General features: G+C 39.3%; 1 protein-coding gene across 1 annotated transcript; it reads left to right on the plus strand.

Annotated features, from left to right (window-relative positions):
- Nucleotides 1–1,140: 1,140 nt before the first annotated feature.
- On the plus strand, nt 1,141–12,917 carry LOC138695347 (cytochrome c oxidase subunit 5A, mitochondrial-like). The gene is made up of 2 exons (XM_069819766.1): nt 1,141–1,403; nt 11,590–12,917. Exons 1-2 carry the CDS (start codon nt 1,164–1,166, stop codon nt 11,818–11,820), a joined length of 471 nt encoding a protein of 156 aa, XP_069675867.1. The 5' UTR covers nt 1,141–1,163; the 3' UTR covers nt 11,821–12,917.
- The last annotated feature ends 7,087 nt before the right edge of the window (nt 12,918–20,004 follow it).

Consider the following 20,004-nt stretch of genomic DNA (forward strand, 5'->3'; position numbering starts at 1 on the left):
ACCTATCCTAACCTAACTTAACATAAAAAGGTTAGGTTAGGTTAGGTTAGGTTAGGTTAGGTTAGGTTAGGTTAGGTTAGGTTAGGTTAGGTTAGAGTAATTTTAACTGTCCTACGCTTCACTCGTCATTTCAGTTTGAAAAGAACCTAACCTAACATAAAAAGGAGATGTGCAAACGTGCTGTCCTGATCCACTCCTGTAAATATGCATCCATAGATAGTTGCTAACCACTAGGATCGATAATATCGCCTCATTACAGACAATGCGAAATAGTACCGGTACAGTGTATTGTTCCTAGCACCCTCACAACTCAAGCTTCGTGACTGTATGTACTAGACTGTGCTTTTACTGTGATAAAACTCGGAAACAATAGCAGTGGATGGTACATGGTACTATCACAGTCTACTATATACAGTCGCGAAGCTCAATACGTAGTAAATATGCAAACATTAGATAGTTGCTCACCACTAGGATCGCTAATATCGCCTCATTACAGGCAATGCAAAATAGAACCGTCACAGTCTATTGTTTCTAGCACCCTCAAAACTCAAGCTTCGTGACTGGGTACTAGGCCTATAAACATAGTCTGAATACACTGCAATGGATAGTACTTATTTATTTTCTCATAGTTTTATTTCAAGCGTTTCTGAAACTACATCTAATTTATATTACAATGAAGAGAGATTTAAATAAGAGAAAAATAGCATTTCTGAGAAATAACTTCACATACTACGGTAGCTTCGAACCTGCACAGAACACAATGCAATACCGGTAATTCATATTTTAGATTTCGGTACAAGAAAGACCGATAATACGATATCTAGCGGCAAAATCTTAAGATATATTCCCTCTTTCAATACTGAAATGCTGGCCTTGGTTATGTACGTCAGTATGCTGAGATACTCCGGAGCAATTTGACGTTTATCTTGTCTTTGTTGGGTCATTGGCTTCGAACAGTGCGTCATTTCTGTCTTTTGTGAACTCCTCTTAGAAATGGTTAAGGAATAAACACCTTGTGGTAGATTTGTATCTACATTTTTCCCTTCGCATCAATGTCGTACCGCTTGGTTGGCTGCCCTGACTCTAACTCAGCATTGTTGCGTCAACTGCTTTAATTTGGAGAATGCTGGGAGCCAATTCTAGAGCCGCCATAGCTGTGAAATATGTTGCGGAGCGTCGTAAACAGTTTGCAGTTTGCGCGTCGTTCGGGGATGTGGGTGTCTCGCAGGGGGGCTGCGACCCACGGCTGCTTCACCTGCAACATGCCCCTCATACACGGCGAGACGGAGGCGGAGTTCGACGATCGCTGGGAGAAGTACTTCAACCACCCGGACATCGACCACTGGGAGATCCGCCAAGGCATCAACATGCTGGCCGGCATGGATCTCATCCCGGAGCCCAAGGTGCAGTTCAGTGCGTCTCTCTTCCTTGTTGGTTGGTTTGTGCTCTAGGTATTGTTGTTAAGGTTCTCTTCCATTCTTTCCAATGATCTCTTGAGATCTGTCTCAGACCTTTTATTTACACAAAATAAGACGGAATTCATTTTTTAGTTAGCAATTATCTATTCTCTCCATTCGTGTAATCCTTTCTGGCTCTATGAATTATATTGTCGCTGCTTCAATTAAAGTAACAATAATAATAATAATAATAATAATAATAATAATAATAATAATAATAATAATAATAATAATAATAATAAGAACAGTATGTTTTTGTGGGATTACTTAATATTCACTTGCTTATCAGGACGGTTGGCGTTACTTCTCTTGGAATGTTTTAATGTTATTGTAATAGTCGCTATCTGATTTAACAATGGCAACTGATAACACTTAAGTAGCTGTTGTGCTTCGTGTGGTCCCCACCCCCATTTTTCGTGTTCTTAAATAGTCCACTGCCGTGGTGTTGGATAATGAAGATATTTGTTTAGTCAACTGTCTGAAGACAGGTCTGAACCTCACAAGTGACACCAACAAGACACCACTTACGAGGCAACTAGGCTAGGAGATAATGGGGTAGGGTGGCCAGTTCCTTTCCCCCCCTCCATTCCATGTATCTCTTGATTAGATACATATTACACTAATCAGACTTCAGATGCATACAAACAATTGTTCTTCCTCTGACACATATCGTCAAGTGAGATGTACTGCCTGATAATAGATGTACATATCAGCCAGAACCTCAATCAGAGGCAATAGAGATAGATATTAGTGGTAAATATGTACGAAGCTTTAAAGAAATAAGTCTATACATTCAAAGAAACAGGTGTATACAAAATTTACTTACTTCTGGATTTTAGAGAACCTGCAGGTTCATTGCCGCCCTCACATAAGCCCGCCATCGGTCCCTATCCTGAGCAAGATTAATCCATTCTCTGTCATCATATCCCACCTTCCTCAAATCCATTTTAATATTATCCTCCCATCTACTTCTCGGCCTCTCCGAAGGTCGTTTTCTCTCCGACCTCCCAACTAACACTCTGTATGCATTTCTGGATTCGCCAATACGCTAATTATTTTGGGGTTTCGTAACAAGCTACATTTACGGTTAGGGGTTGTTAGGCCTTCACTCTACTCCCAAGCTGGAGGACCACCCCTTACCAGCTGTCAGCGACTGCTTATTCAGTATATTCGCAGCTACTCTCCATATCTGGAGGCCGTCTCCTATGTCTATACAAAACTCAATAATAATAATAATAATAATAATAATAATAATAATAATAATAATAATAGTTACTTACTTACTGGCTTTTAAGGAACCCGCAGGTTCATTGCCGCCCTCACACAAGCCCGCCATTGGTCCCTATCCTGAGCAAGATTAATCCAGTCTCTATCATCATATCCCACCTCCCTCAGATCCATTTTAATATTATCTTCCCATCTACATCTCGGCCTCCCCAAAGGTCTTTTCTCCTCTGGCCTCCCAACTAACACTCTATATGCATTTCTGGATTCGCCCATACGTGCTACATGCCCTGCCCATCTCAAACGTCTGGATTTAATGTTCCTAATTATGTCAGGTGAAGGATACAATGCGTGCAGTTCTGTGTTGTGTAACTTTCTCCATTCTCCTGTAACTTCATCCCTTTTAGCCCCAAATATTTGCCTAAGCACCTTATTCTCAAACACCCTTAACCTATGTTCCTCTCTCAGAGTGAGAGTCCAAGCTTATTGTAGGGATTCGTAACAAGCTGTTTTTTACGGTGATGGGTTGTTAGCCCTTCGCCCAACCCCCAAGCTGGAGGACCACCCCTTATCGGCTGTCCGCGACTGCTTATTCAATATATTCGCAGCTACCCTCCATATCTGGAGGCCGTCTCCTCTATCCGCAACCTGAGGACGCGACATGCCGTGGTGATAGGGACCCACAATACATGGAGTAATAATAATAATAGTAATAATAATTGTAATAGTAATAATAATAATAATAATAATAATAATAATAGTGAATGAATTTGTAATGTGTTTGCTATTTGCACGGAACTTTTCAAAGTTGTGGCTAAATTTTGGGACTGCTGTTAAGGAAAGTACAGTAAATTAAACAGACCTCCGCGTGTTACTGCATCGTCTCGGATCTTGAATGGCTGCCCTCTTTAAGAATGACTTTTGGCCCCGTGCAGCAGGCAGGCCGCTGCGTTCATAAGAGGCTGAGCTGAGCCGCAGGATGTGAGGAATGTCGGAGACACGACTGACTCCTCATTCGTCTGACATTTCTGGCAAAGTTCAGTCCGCTGCTGTGTGATACCAGCACATTCCTCTCTCCAGGAAAACGAAGAAAGCCTCAGGAATGGTGTGACTTCAGTGCAGTCGCCTCTGTCTTGCATCGTGTGCATTGTTGTGTAAGAGCCCCCGCTGTGCTGCTCACGTTTCTTTAAATGTAGCAACAAACAATTAATGATGAAAAAGGCAGATACACAAATCACATAATGGTGGAAATGTGTCCGTTGAACATTATCTCTTGATACTACTACTGCTATTATTATTATTATTATTATTATTATTATTATTATTATTATTATTGAACTGGAAGGTCCGGGGTTCGATCCCAGGTGGTGACAGGATTTCTTCTCGTTGCCAAACTTTCATAACGCCCCGAGGTTCACTCAGTCTCCTATAAAATTGAGTACCTGGTCTTTCCCGGGGGTAAAAGGCGGTCAGAGCGTGGTGCCGACCACACCACCTCATTCTAGTGCCGAGGTCATGCAAAGCATGGGGCTCTACCTCCATGCCCCCCAACTGCCTTCATGGCATTTTACGGGGATACCTTTACCTTTTTATTATTATTATTATTATTATTATTATTATTATTATTATTATTATTATTATTATTATTATTATTAAGAGTACGTACAACTTACTTACAAATGGCTTTTAAGGAACCCGGAGGTTCATTGCCGCCCTCACATAAGCCCGCCATCGGTTCCTATCCTGAGCAAGATTAATCCAGTCTCTATCATGATATCCCACCGCCCTCAAATACATTTTAATATTATCCTCCCATCTACGTCTCGGCCTCCCTAAAGGTCTTTTTCCCTCCGGTCTCCCAACTAATAGTCTATATGCATTTCTGGATTCGCCCATACGTGCTACGTGCCCTGCCCATCTCAAACGTCTGGATTTAATGTTCCTAATTATGTCAGGTCAAGAATACAATGCGTGCAGCTCTGCGTTGTGTAACTTTCTCCATTCTCCTGCAACTTAATCCTTCTTAGTCCCAAATATTTGCCTAAGCACCTTATTCTCAAACACCTCTGCTGCTACTATTTATTACACAAGCCTTTACTGCATGAACCCAATACAAGTTCGCCTGCTCCACTGCTAGACTTGGATGCGGAAGAATTTTATTTCACTCCTAGGTACTGTTTTAATACGTAAGCACAATAATGGCTTTAATAGTCTAACATCTGACTTCGGGACGCAGCAAGAATGTAAGCTGGTGTGTTTATGGTTTGTTCACGGCACTTTGTCTGTTATATGTGAACAGTCACGACGGAACTCCTTCCACTGATGCGGATATGCGTTGCACTGTTTTCAGCGATTGACCTTTTCACATGGTCTTATTTGTATGGTAAAAATTTTATGTGTAAATTTCTGGCTTCGAGAGGAGAATTCATTTGTTTTCTTTTTTCGACTCGGTGTTTCATCTAGCAATGCTACATCTCCACGGTTACAATCCCTATTTCTACAAATTTTGCACTACATGCATGATTTTTTGTTTGAATGTGTTCTTCACAAAATTTAATGTCAATATTATACCTAACATTCGTATTTTTAATATCAATTTTTCTTTAAGCTCGAGTTGATTTTTTTTTCTGTTTTTTTTTTTTTTTTTTTACACTTTGGTGCCTAAAATGTTTGTAATTATTTTTTTAGTGTAATAAAAAGAAAAAAAAATTGTATAGTAAGTTTTGTTTCTGAGGGTCTGATAAGTATGTAAACAAAATTTCAGGCCAAAATGTTTGAATTTATGGGAGGGGTAGGAATTTTTGAAAACCTGAATTTACACAAATTACAAAATTGTTAATAATTCATACATTTCTGCACCAAATGAGATGAAACTTCGTACAGAGACTATTTATATGCAGTAGAACATTTGTAGAGAATTTCAGAGATCTTCCTAGAATAGTTTAGAAAATTTAAATTTCACATCAGTTTACCCTTAAGTTAGATTTACTGTACTTGTTCAGGCACTCACGGGCGTTCCCGATCTGAAGAGGTATACCCCTCCCCCCTCCTTTCCAAGGGTTCTGAAAAAAAAAACAATTTCGATGTCCAGATGAAGTTCTGTGTTTACTTTTTAATTGAATCAAGTGCGAAGCCCATTGGAGCCATTTCTTAAACAATCGAAAGAACGTGTTTGTGATACTAATAGTTATGGGCAATTTTTGGTGAAAGCTCTGCAAAACGTATTCGAATGACTCTGCCCAGGATAGAGAAAAAAAATTAATTCAAACTATTATTTTACCTGCGATTGTTTCGTGGACTTATCATTTTTTTTCAGCGGGACTGGCTTTGAGTGTGCGTTATTGTACGTTAATAAAAAAAAATCGAACAGTTTTGTGGCACAATTCAGTGTTTCGTAGTACTACTCTCTGCAAGATATCATTCAGTGCTTTCTGACAGTTTAAGTATTCCAGTTATTCTGTATTTCAATCAGCCAGTTTCCGTAGAATGTATTTCAGCACTTCCCTCATACCTTCAAGCCACTTTGCATGAAGCGGCGCGCCCTTGTGGTTAGCTATGCTGTCATAATATCGAAAACGTATATTCAGACTGCTGGCATCTGAAGGGGAAATTCATGTTTATAGTAGAAAGTGCAGAAGTGTATTTTCTTGTTACAGGTTTGCAATGTTATGCTCGACATATAAAAAAGAAGCTTTGGCGAAACCGATCTTTACATGCTGGGTGCAAGCCTTCAGATATTTTATAAAGTTGGTATTTTTTTAATAGGAAGGCCAATATGCTTTCAAGCAAAATTAACATTTATCTACCATTGTTAAACTCTCTTAGAGCATGTCCAGAAATTATAATTTCCACGGAATGTGGGTATATCTCTTCAGTATAAACAGCCAGCCTTCCTGTTAGCGTAAAGTAAGATAGGATGATCTCTTATAGTAGATGATAACCTGTTAACCTAAATCTCCCAATATCTGCGACAGAAAGAACCTTATCTTTGCATGGTTACGATTCTGGGCAGTTCATTATGATATGAAAACAGACTGCTTCGCGCTTGCCCTCGTGGTAAACAGAGACGCGAGTGTGCTGATTTGAATACGTCAGGAGATGCCTGGGTTCGGGACATTTGTCCTACAAAATGTTGCGTTTTTTGTAGGTGTATTAAGTATTTTAGCAGAAGATGTGACTTAATCCCCTTTTCCAGTTCCTGATTCATTTACTCTTCTATTTACTTCTCACTCAGCATAATATTATCTTTTTAGTTTGTAAACAGTTTCATACAAGATTTTGGTGTCGGCGCTTGTGCGAACTTCCGTACCTTAACAGTGGCGCTGACATCGTTGTGTTCACAAGAAAGTCGGCAGAATAGCGGTACAGTCCGCGTTAATAATTTGTTGCGTGTTACGAGATCGGATAAGGTGACAATGTTGTATAGGAATTTACAGTAAGTTAATTGTCTACGGTACCACAACGATACACCGATAATATAAAAATAAATTTATTTTCTTAATTTACTCTCGCCGACAGCATTTGAAATTGATGGAGTTCCTTCTGTTTCTGTTGAACTTCCTCAGAATGTGTGTGAACTCCAGTTTGAACAATCGCCAACAGAAATTTAATAATGAGCCGCTCCACTTCCTCCCAATTAGTTTGACTTTTTAAACATGGATCATAGTGTATCTTCAACTTCCATTGTAGGCTAATTTTCTGCAGTTATTCGGGTATCTTTCTTTTCAAAATAGTTACATTTCTTCAATTCTCCCCATTTGTATTTGGTCAAATTCAAGCCGGGACGGAATAGAGGAATTTTCAGGATTGAAATCTTTGTGATGCAGTGTATGGTCTGTAGGGAATTTCACATATGACTTGTTTTGTTTTAATAGCCCGACTAGTATCGCTGTTATCATAGTTTTTGTATTTTTTTTCAGGGCTGACCTTGAGTGCCACTTTCTGAATTGCTATTGTTGCAGCGTTGTTTTCCCTTTGTTCCAGTAAGGAGCGCTATCTAACACGAGTGTGTAATCCTGGAATTACTTATGTTGTCATGCACTCGATGAAATTTGTTCATTTCGTTACGATAATCACACGATTTAGGATTTGACATGATACATAAGAAAAGCAATTGCTATAAAACGGATTTCTCTACTTGCATGGCACGGTATTATAAAAAGTGTCTGGCTTGAAATGTTGTGTGAAGTTCCGATATTATGTTCACGTCTTGGCGGCCCAGTGTAATGGATGTGAAACCATGTTTTCTCTAAATACACTCCTGGTTTTCGTTTTTCTATTTCATTTTTTCCAGTAATCGTAGATCGAAGAAGTGTGTTTATCTTTGCATTTCTTGAACTGAAATCCGTCTATTCCATTACCTTTCGTAACGCATCCTTACCAACCTATAAACGCAAGTAGGAATTTCTATGCGAGGAGATTAATGGGTTTGAAACATTTGTCTAACAGTGCATTTATCCATGTCGTCTAAGTGACGTGTTTAGTGTGTTGCGTTTCTATTGAGTAATACTACCCTTCCCTCGTGCCTTGCAAATCTATGTCATTGACTTTAAGCTTATCTGTAGCTGGGCTTAAAGGATTAAATTTTGAATACTTAGCCTTATCTTTTTCCATATCACAATAATAAGCCATGCATCAGTGTTGCCATATTTAGCGATAAGTCGCTAAATCTAGGGAATTTTGAATCAGACTCGGCGACAAATTTTGTAAAATACGATTAGCGACTTTTCTGCTGATTTTTATATTCTTCCACTTTTTCCTTTTTTTTAAGTTAAACATTCAACTGAAGTCATGCACTTCTTAGTTTTAGAAGAGGCATGGGTGCATGACTGAGTAGTCTAATGATTCATATGTGAAAGCCCTGATCTCATATATTTGTGATCAGTGATCAGGAGTGAAAGATGCTGATTCAATTATTCTCACGGGTTAGATCTCTCTCTCAATGGTACTGCTCCAACACCCATAAACGGTGGCAACTTTGATTGACACGTGACGAGTCGCGAGTTGCAGCTGATGTAATCTTGGTTCTTCCCCGCAATGCGGAGATATTCCACTTCGAACCGACCCGAGGCAATTGAGTTTTGGAATTTTGTGCCGACAGTTCGTGTGAAGCAAATGAGACTGTAGTTTTTGCTGGTTTTAATATATTTTAATGTATATTTAAAAAGTGTTACAATTCACAAAAAATATTGTGGTCGAACGCTTAGGTGAAAATTTCTACAGTTACAATATGCCAGAAAGTGTAGAATTAAGCGCAGTGTATTCACAATCAGCTGTTCCCCACCTTCCACCTCAGTATCACAGCTATCAACAATACTCCCAGACTCCGCAGAAAAAGGTGGTGACGAGGAAATGATATTTTTCTCCGCATATGTGTGTTTTTCTTATTTTTATTTAGTGATATTTATTATTAATTTTTAGCGAAATTTCTGGGGATTTCTAAACAAATTTTGGAGAGTTTAGCTACTTTTTGTTGAAAAGTTGGCGAGATTGTAGGGCGAATTGTTGGCAACAGTGCCATGCATCTAGCTTGCACGGTAACAGTCGTCTGGTAGAAGACATTATTGCAGCACACACTGGATGGATGTCTGCATCATGACGTAGCTGGCTGTAGTTCAATAGTCGCCAGTGTGGACAGTAGCTTGCTGTTCTTTCCTTCAACGTAGGCCTGTTGCCTCTGTGTGTTGAAAATAATGCAGGCCTGTTGTTAATTTCTCAGTTTCCTTATGTGTATGTATGTTATCCAATGCCTACCCACTTCACTTGCGTGATTCGGGTTCCGCATACTGCGGATAGATGACAAGACTGTGACCCATTTTAAATTTGTTCACCACTTCGGCGGACCACGCTATACGTGATGTGTATGTGCGGAGAGTTACGTTGTGTACTAGTGTTCGTGTACTGTTCTCCAACCAGGAGATCAACCGTGAAAGGAATGTGCTTACTATTGCGTCATCTAATGGAACGAAGTAGGTAAATAATATTACCGTTATAACGCCAGTTTAAAAACCATGCGCTCTCCTGCATATGTTATTTCCTGTATGGAGAGATTAAAAGATCAGGAGATTAACTGTGATCTAATTTTGTGACTAGTGTACTGTGCTCCAACCACGAGAAAGTCTCTGCCGGATGAAACGGAGCGGGGTAATGCTGTGAATGAATGTTGATGTCATAAGATGTCATAAGGTCACACACGTGGGTACTCTTATTTTTATTGGCTAGCTCTCACAGCACAAACAATAACATTGATACATACATATTAATACTACCCTAGTTACAAAATTAGATCACAGTTAATCTCCTGGTCTTTTAATCTCTTCATACAGGAAATAACATATGCAGGAGAGCGCATGGTTTTTAAACTGGCGTTATAACGGTAATATTATCTATCTACTTCGTTCCAATAGATGACGCAATAGTAAGCACATTCCTTTCACGGTTGATCTCCTGGTTGGAGAACAGTAGTATCAATATGTCTGTATCAATGTTATGGTTTGTGCTGTAAGAGCTAGCCAATAGAGATAAGAGTACCCACGTGTGTGACCTTATGACATCTTATGACATCAACATTCATTCACAGCATTACCCCCCCCCCTTCGTCTCATCCGGCAGAGACTTTCTCGTAGTTGGAGCACAGTAGGGAACGCGTGAGGATGATGATGGAGATTAGGAAGGGAGAAGGAGAAACCCAGTGCCGGCACGTAGCCTACTCCTGTCGAATAGCACCAAGGGATCCGCCAGGCTTAACGTTTCCTTCCGTCGAACCGCTGTCAACAGTGACATTATGCCTCTCTTCATATGCACTGCGGAGAGATTTGGGATTTAACCCAGGCATATTGGTGCACAATCTAGTGATTAGAAGTTGTGCACCGCCATCTCTCCTAGTCTCGCTCGATGTAGAAATTTTACATGAAAATCTCTGACTTCGTCGGGAATCGGAGCTAACTCGGCGGACTCAGTTTTGTTATTGATGCATAATATTATTATTATTATTATTATTATTATTATTATTATTATTATTATTATTATTATTATTATGTATAGTAAGCGTACTCCTAGTAACGCAGAATTAATGCAAGAGGGTGGAAGCGCATTATCTAATGAAATTGATAAGCTTGTACTTGCTATTTGGGAAAAGGAAATTGTACCAGAACAATGGAAGGAATCCATTATCGTACCTATCTTTAAGAAGGGGGACAAGACTAACTGTAGTAACTTTCAAGGAATATCACTTTTGTTGACGTCGTACAAAATTTTGTCCAATATTCTTTTGAGAAGATTAACTCCATATGTAGAAATGCCTGTTACTATTCGGTTTAGAAGCTTTTATAATCCAATCTGCTGTCAAAAAATCTGAAAGTTAGAATTTATAAAAGAGTTATATTACCGGTTGTTCTTTATGGTTGTGAAACTTGGATTCTCACTTTGAGAGAGGAACATAGGTTAAGGCTGTTTGAGAATAAGGTTCTTAGGAAAATATTTGGGGCTAAGAGGGATGAAGTTACAGGAGAATAGAGAAAGTTACACAAACAGAACTGCACGCATTGTATTCTTCACCTGACATAGTTAGGAATATTAAATCCAGACGTTTGAGATGGGCAGGGTATGTAGCACGTATGGGCGAATCCAGAAATGAGTATAGAGTGTTAGTTGGGAGGCCGGAGGGAAAAAGACCTTTAGGGAGGCCGAGACGTAGATGGGAAGATGATATTAAGATGGATTTGAGGGAGGTGGGATATGATGATAGAGACTGGATTAATCTTGCTCAGGATAGGGACCAATGGCGGGCTTATGTGAGGGCGGCAATGAACGTCCGGGTTCCTTAAAAGCCAGTAAGTAAGTAAGTACTCCTAGTAACGCGACGTGATCTGTTGTTACATTTACTCTGGTTTGCGGGCTGCCGTGTCAGATCCAGGTCGCCATCCTGAGGGCCTGTCGCCGTGTGAGCGACTACTCCATGGCCGTGCGTTACCTGGAGAGCATGAAGTGTAAGGCCGAAGCCGCCTCCAAAGAAATCTACCCCTACATCCTGCAGGAGATCGGGCCCGTGCTGGAGGAGCTGGGCGTGGACACCCCCGAGCAGCTGGGCTACGACAAGCCCGAGCTGAGCATGGCCAACGTGTTCGAGTACCCGCCTTAACGTCCAGTCCTCTGATACGTGTTGTGTTCAAGTTGATTTCCTTTGTTTGCAAAATCCCCAAGTCGGAAAATGTCTCATCTTTCATATGCTTTCCAAAAGAGTGAAGTCCAGACGAGCCAAATGACTTCGCCTTGTTGCTGATATTGAGACAAATTAATAAGAATAGCAGCTATAGAGTAAATAAAGCTCTCCATTCCATATAAAGTCAATTTTTCTACCAGCGGGTTCATAATTACAAGAAACGTGCAATTATTCGTGGTATTTGTTTAAACGCGTCCACTGTCTCCATGTTCCCTGCTTGCAGCGCCCCTGTCTTTACGAGTGCAAAGCGTACGGAGGTAAAGCGAATTTTTGCTCACCCTGTATTTCCCTGAAAATGGAATCTGTAAGGAGGTCAAACGGCTTAAGTACGCTTAATGGTAATGGATGTGCGCTATTAATAACGTGCCAATAGTAGAGTGACGTTGTAGCGTATTGCACTGGTCAGGAGGCAGTGAATTCCCACAGCACACTTAAGTTTTTCTCTTCAATAGGCGGGAAGAAGCCAGAAGGTCAGCCGAGACATAACTGGAAGTAATGGAAGCATGTGATGAACTTAATTGGTTATATGAAAAAGCCCTGTTTACAGTATAAAAAGTAATGACTTTAAATACTTATTTTCGCAAAAAAAACCTCAGTAGAAGCTTTCAAATTTACGATGTGCCGGTTGTTTATATACGGCGGCCTCTGAGAAAAGTATAGTGGTCGGCGTACATGTCAACCAGATGAAGGCATATACCATAATAACTTTGCCTATTTCGACGTTACCGCGTAATTTTGCCTTTTAATTTAATTTTTTTTAGAAGCTTGCACATGACGTTATCCTTGAAACTCTTGCGTGGCACGCTTTTCATCTCCAGTAATCCCTGAAACACTTCGAGCTACATTTCATTTGTTCATATTTGCAAGGTGGTAATTCAGTGCTACCAACGCTAATTTAAAAGTGCGTATAATGTCTTCGAGATTTAAGCGTTGCGGACAAGATGGGACATTTTCCACACTTTTCATTAATGTTAGAAGACTTGTATATTTTTTCTTTTGTTTTAATAAATTGAAAGTTTGAGTGGATGTAATTTGTAGAACCTGCCAAGGTAAAATCGTACCTTTGAAGCCTAAAAGCGCCTATTCTTGGCAGCAAGAAATCTTAATTTTTCGGACGTGTTCACTGTCATCCATGGAGCTCAACAGGTAACCCGTGCTTCAAGTTCTCACAAACGAATATCGACTGCTTGTTTCGTGATGTTACGAAATTGTGTGAACTTGGCACACGGAGGTTCAGGCTGTTACACAACTCCGCAGCCTCGCTGGCGCTTCTGAATTGTCTGTCTGGTGGGGTGCACGAAGAGCAGACCTGTGCGTGGGTGCACAGACATGAGCGCTACTTCGTCATTTCTACTTTCTCAATTATTACGATCACACACACACACACTAGTATGCTATGATATGCTTTATTGTCTCGGAGCATATTCTGTCCTGCTGGCTCTTCACATTCAGCGTTTCATCCGTTACACTACTTTTAATCATTTACACCATACCTGCACAAACAGCGCTCAACGAGCGCACGCGCTCCTTCAGAGTGGGAGAGCTATGTTTACCGCTCGCCGAAACGGAGAGGAGGATACGTCAGAATGACATAGACTTGCTGTGGGTAGAGGAGAGGGAAACGATCACTCAGCTATCTAGTGGAGTGCAGTGTGTAGGCCTATTCTCAGTAACTGTTTCACGTTGCTTACCTACTGCTACAGTACAGTATGGAGGAATCTAAAAGACGGAACATAACATTTAACATTTAACGATTTACAGCTCGAACTTATTGATCTTCAATGTGACCTAAGGGCTAAAGATCGTTTGAATAATACTACTAGCCTGGTTGAGTTTTACAAGACTAAACATTAGCAATAATATCCACGACTACACAGGCTGGCTGTGAAAATGATTGCTATGTTTGGCTCAACATTTATGTTTGTGAGCAACTGTTTTCTATAATCAACTTTAATAAAAGCAGACATCGAACATCTGTAACTGATGTTTCATTACGATCAGTAGGCTACTGTTCCTTTCAGCTGCCAACAGCATAAAACCTCCGTTGATGTACTGATAAATAAAAATATAACGAAATGATATTGTACATTTAAGTAGCTATAGAATTCCTATTATTTCTGTAAAATAAATATTTGTGTATTAATTAATAATAGTCCAAGATAGTTTTGCAAACAATGAACAGGAATTCATTTCATAAACACTCGTAATAGTACTTCCTTTTGTGTATATTTTGTACGAGATCACCCCTTCTTCCAATCCACCCTTATGCGGAGCGCAGCTAATATCTGCATTCCGCTCATGAGCTGTGAGCCGGCTCGGAGAGCGCAAACCTTGTGCAGGCCTGGTTTACACGTTACGCGACCAAAAACTGCCCCTCTCTCTCCTCTTACTCATAATCTCTGTCCCCTCATTTCCATTAATTTTTCTACTCGTCACTCGCCTTCTGTACCGCCTGCCACTATACTGCCTTTCATTTTATACTTCTTCTCAACGATTTCATCTCCTGCCCAAGTAATTCTTTCTGCCTTTTTTATTCTATTTCTGTCATTTACAATTGCTGAGTCTTCACTGTTTTACTCTTCCAGTGCATTTCAGTTTATTCTATTATTTCCCTGCCCCCCACCCCCGAATCTTCCCCTTCTATATTCCTTGCTTCCTAACCTCCCCGTGACTATTCCTTAGTCCTACAACACTCACTATTTATGTTTCTTAACATTGCACAAATATTCTTAACTTCACAATATTTGTAAACGACATTTACTCCCTCACTATACTCCGTCCTTTCTTTTTTTCAATTTCCTTTGGTATTTCATCACTTACACACTTCTTAAATTGTATATTGACTTTCCTTTACTACTATACATATATACATTTCAAAAGTAATGAAAAATTTGAATTAAAATTAAATGATGAGATTTTAGACAAAAAACGCAGACACGTCAAGCCTTTTATTTACAAAGGAATATTTTCATAAAAACAAAACACGTACGTATTTCTGGGAGTTTTGTTGTGCGACTTACGACATCCTCGAGAATATTTTTAAATGGCATCCTGTAGTTTCTATAATATCTGCTAGAGCATAATGTTTTATGTAATACTGTATTTCATTTGTTTTATACAGAAGCATGGTTGGTATGGTAACAATTTTATTGTTGATACATTTTGATAGTCCCTGTATTATGGAAGCAGTTTTATTGGTGAAATCAATAACTGGAAGACTAAACACACACAGAGACAAGTAGCTAAAACACTTGTGTAGAATGCCACAGAAACGAATCCTAAAGTAATTCCAGAGTATTTTAGACTTTGACAACTGTGGCTGTCTGCTCTTTGCCGATATTTCCCTTAGGAATTGTGCGTTACTTGGCCTCGAATGTGTGTCCATGCGTCTTGACCTTTAAACGGGGCGCTACGGGTCGTGTCATAGAAAAGACATCCTTAAAATAATAATTGGTGCGTGCTGCCCTGTTGTAGGAAACCCGTGCAGTTGGGTGTCGGGGAGTTAGGTAGTCAGATCTTTGCCTATTAAATTAAACCGGAACAGACGTAATAGAATGGCAGGGAAGCACAAGTGTGTGACGTAGGCATAGTTATCAGCGTCACAGTCTACTTGGCCCTGGAGCCTCATTTTGATCTGATTCTTTGGGGCAAAGTTGACGGAGCTCCTGTGTTCATGCCTGGGGTTGATAAGAGGGACTAGTGGACTTCGGCATGACCGAGACCAATAGAAATGAATCTGATACTACTGAAAGATAACTGAGAGTTCTAGCTATGCTAGAAAAAGTGGGTGAAGAAAGAATAATGCGGAAACTGATCAGGAAGAGGAAAAGGAATTGGCTGGCCACTGGCTAAGAAGAAGCTGTCTGCTGAAGGACGCACTGGAAGGAATGGTGAATGGGAGAGAAATTCGGGGCAGAAGAAGGTATCAGACGATAGACAATATTAAGATAGATGGATAATATTCGGAGACAAAGAGGAAGGTGGGATTTGAATAAAATATTACATAAAAGTTCCCCCAAAAAAAAGCAAAGCCCGTTGTGGGCAGTATTTCCGTTTTTCCAAGGTGATAGGAGTATTGAATGAATGAATGAATGAATGAATGAATGAATGAAGCCACTGTGTCCCATGAAGGGCTAGGGCCTCCTACAGGAGGGGAAGCTCGGTTGGTGTGGTTCACATGATGAGCTATTTCACATGAACAATATTTACATTCACATTCACTATGTGAGATACACTAGAGTTTGTCAAATTTTAGATCTATATGAGTTTGTTCACTATCTGTCTCCACTCGTTCCTGTTGCGGCGATGGTTGACCAGTTCCCTCCCAGCTGCTGCTTGAATATATCTGCCCATCTTCTTCTTGGCCTGCCTTGTGTTCTCCTTCCTATGTGCGGGTCCCACATTGTGGTTTCTCGCGCGCATCTGCCTTGTTGCTGCCTTGCTACATGACCACCCCACTTCCACTTCGTTATGAGGGCTTTTTCTGTGATGTTCTCAGAAGCTGTAATTTTCTGCAGTGCCGTGTTGGAGACCTTGTCTTTCAGGACAGGAGTATTAGCCTACATAATTCACAAAAGCACGTATCTGCGTGGTGTATAAACTAAAATTTAAAACTTTAATAACAGGATCAGATTCTTAGGAGCAGTAGAAAGATAATAATTGACGAGTATTGTCAATTGTAGACTAACATTTTAATACCAGATTGAGGTTTTGAAGTACGTAAAGATAATATATTTAATAATACTAAGAACTAAGAATTTATATAATAATTTTATTTCAGAGTGAAGAAAAAGATGTTATTTATTGTTGGTGTTATTAGTAGCAAATGATATCCATATAAGGGTAGCAACAAAGATAATAGAGAGAAACAATATACTTAGGGAAGAAATAGACTTGCGTTATAATGCATGGTGCATATGAACTAGGGAAATGTGTCGTGTGTTGTTTAATTATAGATTGGAAAATCTCAGTATTAAATGTAGCCAATTCTGGATGAAGCTTTATCAACAGTAACCTCACTAGAGGTTTTGGTTTATCTAGAGAAAATCAAAACTCGAGTGGGTTTTAATTGACTATTACACGAATATAAAGATTAGAAGAAATAAAGTACTCTAATACAATGAAATATTAATTGACTTTACTAATCTGTCTTGTATTATCATACTATCTCATCATTACAAATATTCCGCTAGATGGCAGTAGTTCTCTATCAGTTGTGCCAACTATACAATCTTCATTGAGCTCTTTGGACGATTACTAGTCAAGAAGACTTTCTTCATTCAGTTTCATTTTTATTAAAACAGTTGCATTCCACTTCAATTATCAATATGCAGTATATTAAACAATCTCTGATACGTGATTATCATAATCTCACACAGCAGAAAGCTATAATACAACCTAAATAATATAAACAAGATAAATGATAGAAAAGTTTTAATTAAGGAAACAATTGTCCGAAACAAAAAATGAGGTGTGATTTTTCCCAAGACATGTAGATTCAGGTATATACTGCATGTACAATTTAATTGTTGTTAATATTGCTGCCCACCACCACCACCACCACCACCACCACCACCACCACCACCACCACCACCACCACCACGCAGATACCAAAATTTGAAGGTGTGGGGTCCATAGCTTGCCTTAAAAATGAAAAGGAGCTCCACATAGGGAACCACTGCTCTAGACCATCGTTTCCCAACCTGTGGTTCGCGAACCCCCGGAGGTTCGCAACATATTTCAAGGGGTTCGCCAGAACTTTTCCGTAATGGCGGGTTTCAAGGTTAGGCCTATCATTGTTTCCTTCATTTCTGCGGCATTGTCATAATAATAATAATAATAATAATAATAATAATAATAATAATAATAATAATCATCATCATCATCATCATCACCATCATCATCATCATCCTTCACGAATTAGGCCTCTGTAGACCTGTTTCGGCCCCATCTAGCAGTCTTCTTAAAGGTCTTCCTGGTCGACGATGTCCTCTAAGTTTATATTGCATCATAATTTTTGGGATTCTTGAATTTTCCATTCTTCTTATATGATCTAGCCAATTGAATTTGTATCTGCTGATTTTTTCTTCTACTGACTCTACTTCTAATTGTTCTAAAATTTCTTCATTCCTTTTTCGGTCTAAAAGAGTATATCCTGCTGTCCTCCTCAAAAATTTCATTTCCGTTGCTTTGATTCTGTTCATGTCTTTTTTCTTTAATGACCAAATCTCGCTTCCGTATAAAAGGGTGGGTAATGCTAATGTATTATATATTTTTATTCTTGTAGATTTTTGTACTAATTTAGCTTTTAATGTATTGTTTATTATTCCTAGAATTTGTGTAAATTTGGTAATTTTCTTGTTCACATCTTTTTCATTTTGATAAGATATTTCACAACCCAGATAATTGAAATTTTGCACTTGTTCGAGGCATTGGTTATTGTGTATTATCTTACTTCTGACTGGTTCTTGTCCTAAAAATGCCATTACTTTTGATTTTTGTGCTGAAATTTCCATCCCAAAATCTTTTAATATTTTATTTAATGTATACATTAAATAAAAATAATAATAATAATAAATACAAAATAGTAGAAACTAGGAAAGTATACTTGTATTAAGCTTCAAATTTAAACTCATTTCAATTACGAAATAAAATAATGTAATTTGATTCGTAAATCTGTGTGTTTGAAATAAACTTAGATCAGGGTTAGGTCTGTACTTCGTTCCATTATGTCTGACTGGAGATGTACACAGAGAGAGAGAGAGAGAGAGAGAGAGAGAGAAGTGTAATTGCTATTGAGGTCTGATTCCACGTTTATCTAGAAGTAGGGCGGTCTGAAGCGGTCGACGTCCTCAACTTCAAGACAAACGTGGAATGAGACCTCTGTCATTGGTTCAATAGCAATTATTCTTTACCCCCCCCCCTCTCTCTCTCTCGGCAATGTTTACGTCTCCTTTTGGACATTATGGAACGAAATATAGTTAATGAGTTGTCTATTCTGGGTGCAAAATTTCTGATGTTTCAATCGAGCAGTTTTGTGGCATTTGGGTGTATTTGAAAGAAACTATATATATTTTTTTTCTGGTACAGTAATCTTGAGGATCAATTTTAAACTTGTTTTGATTTTTATGGAAGTAATTCAGCAACATTTTCTTTATGTATTTGTCCTAGATTTCATACGCGAAATTCTAGGAAAAATAATTTTTTAGTAGATGCTCTCTAAATTAATTGCTTTTCGACCTGTTATCAGTCCGAAAACATAAAACTTCAGCGGCGTTTTAAACAAGATCAACGCAGCACCGTCCAAATGCGTATTCGTACATAGCCTATACGAGATTCGGATCCAGAAGGCTGTCACAATCGTCTTACCAACTTTAACCAGGGTTTTAAACAACAAAACAGTGATAAGTAAGTAGTCGCTTGCATTTCGTAACCTGAAAACCCACAGCCAACAGTCACAAAATGCATTGAAGAATCAACACGTCAGCTAAAATGTGGCTGCGACAGCAGCGCCTTGCGTGAATAGGCTCGCAAAGTATAGTCCGCGTCACCGTTTTTGACGTGTGAAATAAGTAATGGGAATGTTAAGTGCGAGTGTTTTACATTTGCCGCAGTTAGTCTGAGAACTGTGTTTGGCGAACGGCTGATGTGATGTGTATAGGAAGTGGTACCATTCTCAGCTGCACTAGCAACATGCTCACAAACTGGGCACTATATATCTAGGACGCACGCCAAAAACGCTGGCGCCAACTTTAGCTCGCTGCACATCGTGTGTGGACATTACTCGGAACAGTAGAAAAGTAGCGAGTTGATAAAGTAGCCACGTTCAATTAGTAGGCTAGCGGTGTCAAAGAGGACGGAAGCTTTGTAGTTTCAATAATTTTAATTATGTCGCGCTGTCCATTGTCGTCAAGTCTTTTGAAGGCCGCTCCAATACTCCACGCGGAGTTGCAAATTTTAGCAGTGTGTCTTGTTCTAATTCACAGTGAAAATTAATTATATTACAATTCAGTGTATAATAAAAATGTGGAGGCCGTGGGAAGCGAGTGAAGTGTCGGAACCGATACCCATGAACGCCAATAACGACGATGATAATAATAATAA

Source organism: Periplaneta americana, chromosome 2 (assembly GCF_040183065.1).
Source record: "Periplaneta americana isolate PAMFEO1 chromosome 2, P.americana_PAMFEO1_priV1, whole genome shotgun sequence".
NCBI classification, from domain to species: domain Eukaryota; kingdom Metazoa; phylum Arthropoda; class Insecta; order Blattodea; family Blattidae; genus Periplaneta; species Periplaneta americana.

Excerpts from the sequence above, each read along its gene's own strand:
- LOC138695347 (XM_069819766.1), top strand. The coding sequence starts at position 1,164 with ATGTTGCGGAGCGTCGTAAACAGTTTGCAGTTTGCGCGTCGTTCGGGG. Across the intron at positions 1,404-11,589 it reads ATCTCATCCCGGAGCCCAAG|ATCCAGGTCGCCATCCTGAG; the intron begins GTGCAGTTCAGT and ends CTGCCGTGTCAG.